Below are 9698 nucleotides of genomic sequence, written 5' to 3' on the forward strand. Positions count from 1 at the left end.
GGGATGAGGACTGTGAGTCCCACGTGGGCCAACCTGATCACCTTGCATCCCTCCCGGCGCTTAGAACAGTGCTTGGCACGTAGTAAGCGCTTAACAAACGCCAACATTATCATTATTATATTATTATATCATTATATAGTCGAATCCCGGCTCCGCCACCTGTCAGCTGTGGGGCCTTGGGCAAGCCACTCAACTTCTCTGTGCCTCAGTTCCCTCATCTGTCAAATGGGATTAAGACTGTGAGCCCCACGTGGGACAACCTGATCACCTTGTATCCCCCAGCGCTTAGAGCAGTGCTTTGCACATAGTAAGCGCTTAATAAATGCCATTATTATTATTATTATTATTATTATTATTATCCCAGCTCACCCAAAATGGGAGCTACCTGAGAGAGGCTGACAGGACGGAGGGCCAAGGAGGGGCTCGGGGGGATTGGGGTTCCGCGGGTGGATGCTACTAACCGGGCCACGGCCCCCGCCCTGACTCAGTTTCCCCTCCCTGCTCCACCGAGGGGGTAATTACGCACACGGCCGCCCTGCCCCTCAGGGGGCAAGAAGTGCCCGGTGCCAAGGAATTATTATTGCCGTCGTTAAGATCCCAGTAGCCTCCGGAGACGGGCACGGGTTTCCAAAGAAGCCCGGGCCCCTGAGGGCCCAGCTCCCTCCCAGCCATCAGAAGGTCATGGGTTCTAATCCCGCTCTGCCACCTGTCCGCTGGGTGACCTTGGACAAGTCACTTGGCTTCTCCGGGCCTCCGTTACCTCATCTGTCAAATCCAGCTCTTAGAATAGTGCTTTGCAATCAATCAATCAATCGTATTTATTGAGCGTTTACTGTGTGCAGAGCACTGGACTAAGCACTTGGGAAGTACAAGTTGGCAACGTATAGAGACGGTCCCTACCCAACAGTGGGCTCACAGTCTAGAAGGGGGTAGTAAGCGCTTAACAAATACCATCATTATTATTATTATTATTCATTCATTCATTCAATCGTATTTATTGAGCGCTTACTGTGTGCAGAGCACTGGACTAAGCACTTGGGAAGTCCAAGTTGGCGACATATAGAGACGGTCCCTACCCAACAGTGGGCTCACAGTCTAGGAGGGGGTAGTAAGCGCTTAACAAATACCATCATTATTATTATTATTATTCATTCATTCATTCAATCGTATTTATTGAGCGCTTACTGTGTGCAGAGCACTGTACTAAGCACTTGGGAAGTACAAGTTGGCGACAGACAGAGACGGTCCCTAGAATAGGCTAGAATGGGCTATGGGGCAAACACCCCCCCAAATGGGGGTTAAAACCGTAAACCCACGGAATGCCGTGCCCATGGCTCAGTGGAAAGAGCCCAGGCTTTGGAGTCGGAGGTCACGGGTTCAAATTCCGCCTCTGCCACTTGTCAGCTGGGTGACTTTGGGCAAGTCACTTCACTTCTCTGGGCCTCAGTGACCTCATCTGGAAAACGGGGATGAAGACTGGGAGCCCCCTGTGGGACCACTGTATCCCCCCCAGTGCTTAGAACAGTGCTTTGCACATAGTAAGCGCTTAATAAATGCCATTATTATTATTATTGTATAATAATAATATAATATTGTATCTGGGACATGGGTCATTATATGGACATAATGATAGCTGCTCATTATCTGGTCATGGGTTCTACTCCCGACTTCACTGCTTGTCAAGTGTATCTCCCCCAGCGCTTAGTACGGTGCCCGGCACATAGTAAGCGCTTAACAAATACCATCATGATCATTATTATTATCATCCTGTGCCTCAGTGACCCCATCTGTAAAATGGGGATGAAAACTGTGAGCTCCCTGTGGGACAACCTGATCACCTTGTAACCTCCCCAGTGCTTAGAACAGTGCTTTGCACATAGTAAGCGCTTAACAAATACCATCATTATCATCATCCCCAGTCTTCCCCTTGCCTAAAAGGTCTCCTTACCCACAAGACACTGCAAGCACACACACCGCGCTCGGGATGAGGGCGGCCTTAATAATAATAATAATGATGATGGCATTTGTTAAGCGCTTACTATGTGCCAAGCACTGTTCTAAGCGCTAGGGGGGATACAAGGTCATCAGGTTGTCCCACGGGGGGCTCCCAGTCTTCATCCCCATTTTCCAGATGAGGGAACTGAGGCCCAGAGAAGTGAAGCGACTCGCCCAAAGTCACCCAGCTGACAAGCGGCGGAGCCGGGATTAGAACCCACAACCTCTGACTCCCAAGCCCAGGCTCTCACCACTGAAACACGCTGCTTCTCTGGAGGTTCAGGCTCCCCCGTGCCCTGTTCCGGGCCTCAGTTTCCCCGCTCCCCACTGCGGCGCCCATCCCGTCCCCCCCGTTAATCAGTCGACCGTATTTATGGAGCGCTTTCCGTGTGCCCAGCACTGTACTGAGCGCTTGGGAGAGAACAATCCAACAAGGAACGGACACGTTCCCCACCCTCCGACAGGCAGAGAACAGCGAGGCCCCGGAATATCCGGCTCCGTCCCAAAGCCAAGGGGGGTCTCCAACTCAGAGTCCCCGCTGGCATCTAATTCAGGAGAATAATCATAATAATGATGGTATTTGTTAAGCACTTACTATATGCCAGGCACTGTACTAAGCACTGGGGAGATACAAGGGGATTAGGTTGTCCCCCGCGGGGCTCACAGTCTCCATTGCCATTTGACAGATGAGGGAACTGAGGCCCAGAGAAGTGAAGTGACTTGCCCAAAGTCACCCAGCTGACAATTGGTGGAGCTGGGATTTGAACCCATGACCTCTGACTCCAAAGCCCGGGCTCTTTCCACTGAGCCACACTGCTTCTCAATACTATACTAATACTATTATCATTATTATCTACCCCAGCGCTTAAAACAGTGCCTGGCACAGAGTAGGAGCTTGACAAAAACCATAATAATAATAATAATAATGGCATTTTTGAGCGCTTATTATGTGCAAAGCACTGTTCTAAGCGCTGGGGAGGTTATAAGGCGATTCAGGTTGTCCCACGGGGGGCTCACAGTCTTAATCCCATTTTCCAGATGAGGTCACTGAGGCCCAGAGAAGTGAAGTGACTTGCCCAAAGTCACCCAGCTGACAATTGGTGGAGCCGGGATTTGAACCCATGACCTCTGACTCCAAAGCCCGGGCTCTTTCCACTGAGCCACACTGCTTCTCAATACTATACTAATACTATTATTATTATTATCTACCCCAGTGCTTAAAACAGTGCCTGGCACAGAGTAGGAGCTTGACAAAAACCATAATAATAATAATAATAATAATAATGGCATTTTTCAGCGCTTATTATGTGCAAAGCACTGTTCTTAGCGCTGGGGAGGTTATAAGGCGATCAGGTTGTCCCACGGGGGGCTCACAGTCTTAATCCCCATTTTCCAGATGAGGTCACTGAGGCCCAGAGAAGTGAAGTGACTTGCCCGAAGTCACACAGCTGACAACTGGTGGAGCTGGGATTTGAACCCATGACCTCTGACTCCAAAGCCCGGGCTCTTTCCACTGAGCCATGCTGCTTCTCGAACAGTGCTTTGCACATAGTAAGCGCTGCTTAATAAATGCCATTACTATTCTCGATGATGACGACGATTATTAATATTAAGTACTGTAAGGCTGAGGTGAATACTAAACGCCCAAAAAGGGTTCAAATTCAAGAGAAGCCAGGGGAAGAGTCAGATGACAGGCAGGGTCATAATAGTATTTGTTAAGTTCTTACTATGTGCTAGGCTCTGTACTAAACGCTGGGGTGGATACGAGAAAATTGGGTCGGACACCGTCCCCATCCCACGTGAGGCTCACAATCTCCATCCCCATTTTCCAGATGAGGGAACTGAGGCCCAGAGAAGTGAAGTGACTTGTCCAAGGTCACACATTCATTCAATCATATTTATTGAGCGCTTACTGTGTGCAGAGCACTGTACCTAAGCACACAGCAAAGCAGCGGAACCGAGATTGCAACCGGGGTCCTTCCAACTCCAAGGCCGGCGCACCATCCACTATGCCGGGCTGTACTTATTGAGCGCTTACTGTGTGCAGAGCACCGTACTAAGCGCTCGGGAGAGGACGACAAAACAATATAAGGGACACAGTCCCTGCCCGCAGGGGATCCTGGGGCCTGACATATTATGGGGAGAAAGGGTTGGGGGTGAGGGGAGTCCCCCCCAGTCCAGCAGGGATGGGGAAGGGCAGACCGCCCGCCTGTACCCACCCCGGTGCTTGGCACGTAGTAAGCGCTTAGCAAATACCACAGTTATTATCTCCAGCGACGCAGCCTAGAAGGACAGGACAGAAACCAAAACAGTCTAGCTCCCCATCATTTTCCCAGCCGCCCCCTGCCCCCCAATTTACCCTTCCACATTCACCCTCTTTAGGCCCTGAGTCCTGGGGGGAGTCTGCCAAACCCCCCTCCCACCCTCCTGTTAGCCCTGGTGGGGGGCAGCCAAGCCCCCTCCCCAATGCGTCCCTCCCACCCACCCCCAAAAAAACCCTGCAGCCAGAGGTCTGCGGCCTTCACAAGCAGGCCCCCCTCCCCATCAAAACCCTCTCTCCAATGCACCCCTCCCACCCCGCCAAAAAAAAACCCTGCAGCCAGAGGTCTGCGGCCTATGCAAGCAGGTCCCCTCCCCATCAAGCCCCCCTCACCAATGCACCTCTCCCACCCACCCCCCAAAAAAATCCTGAAGCCAGAGGTCTGCAGCCTCCACAAGCAAGCCCCCCTCCCCATCAAGCCCCCTCTCCAATGCACCCCTCTCACACCCCCAAAAAAAACCCTGAAGCCAGACGTCTGTGGCCTATGCAAGCAAGCCCCCTCCCAATCAAGCCCCCGTCTCCAATACACCCCTCCCACACACCCCCCCCCAAAGAAAAACCCTGAAGCCAGAGGTCTGCGGCCTGTGCAAGCAGGCCCCCCTCCCCATCAGGCCCCCCACCCCAAAGCACCCCTCCCACCCCCCCAAAAAAATCCCCTGAAGCCAGAGGTCTGCGGCCTATGCAAGCAGACCCCCCTCCCCATCAAGACCCCCTCCCCAATACAACCCTCCCACCGCCCAAAAAAAAACCCCTGAAGCCAGAGGTCTGCAGCCTTCACAAGCAGGCCCTCCTCCCCATCAAGACCCTCACCCCAATGTATCCCTCCCACCCCCCCAAAAAAAAAACCCTGAAGCCAGAGGTCTGTGGCCTATGCAAGCAAGCCCCCTCCCCATCAAGCCCCCCTCTCCAATGCACCTCTCCCACCCCCCCAAAAAGACCCTTGAAGCTAGAGGTCTGCGGCCTTCACAAGCAGGCCCCCTCCCCATCAAGACCCCCCACCCCAACGCACCCCTCCCACCCCCCCAAAAAAAACCCTGAAGACAGAGGTCTGCGGCTTATGCAAGCAGGGCCCCCTCCCCATCAAGACCCTTACCCTAATGCACCTCTCCCAGCCCCCCCCAAAAAACCCCTGAAGCCAGAGGTCTGCAGCCTTCACAAGCAGTCCCCCCTCCCCATCGCACCCCTCCCACTCCCCCAAAATACCCCTTGAAGCCAGAGGTCTGTGGCCTATGCAAGCAAGCCCCCTCCCCATCAAGCCCCCCTATCCAATGCACCTCTCCCCCCCCCAAAAAAAAAACCTTGAAGCCAGAGGTCTGCGGCCTTCACAAGCAGGCCCCCCCTCCCCATCAAGACCCCCGCCTTGGCCTACCTGTCTATGGTCTGGGGGGGTCTCACGCTCATGGTTCCAGGGGTGGGGGGCCTCTCGGTTGAGACCCCACTTTGCAGTTGCAAAAATGCACACACAAGCACACAAAAGGGGGGCACAGGGGAAGGGGCTTGGTGGGGGGGGGGAGAATAGGGGAGGGGTCTCCCCAACTTCTTAGCACCAAAGCTCTCCCTCTCTGAACCTCAGGATGCCGGGGTCCGGACCTGCCTCCTGGGGGGTCTGCCTGCAAACATGGTCCCCCACCCAAGCCCCCTCCCCTCCTTCCCGCCCCCCACTCTTTAAGGAGGAAAAACCCAAGCCCCCTCCCCTTCTCCCACCCTTTAAGGAGGAAAAACCCCACCAAAGACTTGAGTGAGGCAGGAAAGCAGAAGGCACCCCGATTACCTTCCTCCTAACCCCCACCCCCAAAACACCCAACCCCCCAAAAAAACACCCACCCCCCAAAAAAACACCCACTCACCCACCCAAAAAGAAAACCCCAACCACAAATCCCTGCAAAACCGGGGATGGGCGCCCTTCAAAACGCGAGCCGCAACTGCAAAATTCAGATAAAAAGCATCTTTTTTTGGAGGAGGGGGGGGTCCCGAGTTCGGGGTTCCTCTCCCCCGGGCCCCCAATATTTTAGATGGGGAGGGCTCTTTTTTCCGGTGCGGTTGTAATAAAAAGAAAACCAGACAAAAACAACAAAAAAAAAAATCACAACCCGCGGATCTGGTATCCCCCTCCCCAAAATCCTAGTCCAGAAAGAAAAATCAACGCAAAATCCAGCAACAATCCATGGATCCGGGCTCCCCCAATTTTTTTTCCTCCTTTCTCCCCCCAAATGTGGGCGCAGGCAGGGGGGGAGTAATGCAAGGAGATAATCCCAGGGAGAAGAATGGGCAGCAGATCCTGCGAAAATGGAAAAACAAAAAGCAGAAAGCAATCCGGGGGAGGGGGTGTTTGTCCCTTTCGCAGACTTCCCCCCCCCCCCGGAGGGGGTCCCCCGAGACCTGCGGGCCGGGCTCCTGCCTCAGTTTCCCCGCTTTCCCCCTCCAGGAGGTTGCCTCGCCCCAGCCTCCATGAAGCGCGGGAGAGGGTGGTCCTTCCCTCCTGACCCCCCAAAGACCCCTAGAGACCCTCAGAGACCCCCCAAAACCCCCCAGAGACCCAAAGAGACCCCCAGACTCCCAGAGACCCCCAAAGACCCCTAGAGACCCTCAGATACCCCCAAAAAACCCCGAGACCCCCAGACTCCCAGAGACCCTCCAAAGACCCCTAGAGACCCCCAGAAACCCCCCAGAGACCCAAAGAGACCCCCAGACTCCCAGAGACCTCCAGAAACCCTCCAGAGATTCCCCCAAAGACCCTCAGAGACCCCCAGAAACCCCCCAGAGACCCAAAGAGACCCCCCAAAGAGACTCCCAGAGACCCTCCAGAGACTCCCAGAGACCCCCAGAAACCCCCTAGAGACCTAAAGAGACTCCCAGAGGCTCCCAGAAACCTCCAGAGACCCAAAGAGACCCTCCAGAGACCCCCAAAGACTCCCAGAAACCCAAAGAGACCCCCAGAGACCCCCCCCCCCAAGACCCCCTCCAATCCCTCCTGCAAAGCGTGGTGCTGGCCCCAGGCCTGGGCCCTTCCTCCCTGCCCCCTCCCCCTGCTCTGCAGCCCCCTCCCCTCTGTGCCCTGTCTCCCCTGCCCCCAGGCCCACCCACCCAATCACCCAAATGCTCCTCCTCCTTCCTCCTCCTCCTCCTCCTCCCCAGGCCCTGATACCCCGGCCTCTCCTGGGGGTTCGGGGGTCGAGGGGAGAAGCAGGGCCTCGTCCTTCCCTCCCTGCTTCTCTCTGTCTCCTCTGGCTGTGTCTCTCTGTCTCTCTCTCTCCTCTGCCTGTCTCTGGCTGGCTGGCAGTCTCTGGGCCTCCTTCAGGGCCCCTGTGCCCCCTGTGGCCCCTGCCTCCTCTTCGCCTCCCGGTTGGAAGAGAAGGGAAGGCCCAGCCCCCTCCCCCTCTTCCTCTCTCCTCCTCCTCCTCTTCCCCGCCCCCCTCCCCTCCCCTGGCTTTTTCCCTCTCCAGCTCCTCCTCCTCCTCCCATTCTCCTGCTCCTCCTCTTTTCTTCCTGCTCCCTCTCTTCTTTTTCTCCTGCTCCCTCTCTTCTTTTTCTCTTCTCCTAATCCCCTCTTCTTCTCCTCCTCCCATCTCTTGCTCCTCCTGTTTTCTTCCTGCTCCCTCTCTTCTTTTTCTCTTCTCTTAATCCCCTCTTCTTCTTCTCCTCCTCCTCCTCCCCTTCTCCTGCTCCTCCTTTCTTCCTGCTCCCTCTCTTCTTTTTCTCCTCCTCCCCTTTTCCTGCTCCCTCTCTTCTTTTTCTCTTCTAATCCTCTCTTCTCCTTCTCCTCTTCTCCTGATCCTCCTCTTTTCTTCCTGCTCCCTCTCTTCTTTTTCTCTTCTCCTAATCCCCTCTTCTTCTCCTCCTCCCCTTCTGCTCCTCCTCTTTTCTTCCTGCTCCCTCTCTTCTTTTTCTCCCCCTCCCCTTTTCCTGCTCCCTCTCTTCTTTTTCTCTTCTCCTAATCCCCTCTTCTTCTCCTCCTCATCTTCTCTCTCTGCTTCCCCTCTGCTTCTTCTCCTGCTTCCCCTCTTCTCCTCCTCCCCCTCTTCTTTTTCTCTTCTTCCCCTCCTCCCCCTTCTCCTGCTCCTTCTTTTTCTCCTCTTCCCCTCCTTTCATTCATTCATTCATTCAGTCGTATTTATTGAGAGCTTACTGTGTGCAGAGCACTGGACTAAGCGCTTGGGAAGTCCAAGTTGGCAACAGAGACGGTCCCTACCCACCAACGGACTCACAGTCTTCCTCTTCTCCTCCTCCCCCTTCTCCTGCTCCTTCTCCTCCCCTTCTCCTGCTCCCCTCTCCTTCTTCTTCTCCTCCCCCTTTCCTGCTCCCCCCTTCTTTTCTCCTAATCCCCCCTCTTCTCCTGCTCCCCCCTTCTTCTTCTCCTCTTCTCCTGCTCCCCCTCTTCTTCTTCTCCTCTTCTCCTGTTCCCCCTCTTCTTCTCCTCCTCTCCTCCTCCCATTCTTCTGCTCCCCCTCTTCTCCTGCTCTTCTCTTCCTCCCCCTCTTCTCTTCCTCTTTCCTCTTCTGCTCTCCCCTTCTCCTCTTCCTCCTGCTCCCCGTCTTCTCTTCTCCTACTCCCCCTCTTCTCTTCCTCTTGCCTCTTCTCCTGCCCTCCCTCTCTTTGCCTCTTCTCCTGCTCCTCTTGTCCTCCTCCCCGCTTCTCTTCTTCCTCTTCCTCCTGCTCCCCCTCTCTTCTCCTACTCCCCATCTTCTCTTCCTCTTGCCTCTTCTGCTCTCCCCTTCTCCTTTTCCTCTTCCTCCCCTTCTCTTCCTCTTCCACCTGCTCTTCTCTTCTCCCGCTCCCCCTCCTCCTCTTCCTCCTGCTCCCCCCCTCTTCTCCTCCTCTTCTCCCTCTTCTCTTCCTCTTGCCTCTTCTGCTCTCCCCTTCTCCTTTTCCTCTTCCTCCCCCTCTTCTCTTCCTCTTCCTCCTGCTCCCCCTCTCCTCTTCTCCTGCTCCCCCTCTTCTCTTCCTCCTGCCTCTTTTCCTGTTCCCCCCTCCTCCTTCCATTCTCCTGCTCTCCCTCGTCTCCTCCTCCTCCCCTTCTCCTCCCCCTACTTCCTCCTGCTCCCCCTCTTCTCTTCCTCCTGCCTCTTCTCCTGTTCCCCCTTCCTCCTTCCCCTCTTCTCTTCCTCTTTCCTCTTCTGCTCTCCCCAACTCCTCTTCCTCCCGCCCCCCCTTCTCCTCCTACTCCCCATCTTCTCTTCCTCTTGCCTCTTCTGCTTTCCCCTTCTCCTTTTCCTCTTACTCCCCCTTCTCTTCCTCTTCCTCCTGCTCCCACTCTTCTCTTCTCCCGCTCCCCCTCTCCTCCTCTTCCTCCCCCTCATCTCTTCCTCTTTCTCCTGCTCCCCCCTCATCTCCTCCTCCTCCCCCTCTTCTCTTCCTCATGCCTCTTCTGCTCTCCCCTTCTCCT

General features: G+C 54.9%; 1 protein-coding gene across 1 annotated transcript in view; it reads right to left on the reverse strand.

The window, feature by feature from the left end:
* Positions 1–5918, reverse strand: part of ARHGEF11 (Rho guanine nucleotide exchange factor 11) — a 67715-nt gene extending 61797 nt beyond the window's left edge. Inside the window, exon 1 of the mRNA XM_038768255.1 lies at positions 5685–5918. Within this exon, the coding sequence (XP_038624183.1) occupies positions 5685–5716 (32 nt within the window). The 5' untranslated portion in view covers positions 5717–5918. The remainder of the gene's footprint in view (positions 1–5684) is intronic.
* Between the last annotated feature and the right edge of the window lie 3780 nt (positions 5919–9698).

Source organism: Tachyglossus aculeatus, chromosome Y4 (assembly GCF_015852505.1).
Source record: "Tachyglossus aculeatus isolate mTacAcu1 chromosome Y4, mTacAcu1.pri, whole genome shotgun sequence".
Taxonomy (NCBI): Eukaryota; Metazoa; Chordata; class Mammalia; order Monotremata; family Tachyglossidae; genus Tachyglossus; species Tachyglossus aculeatus.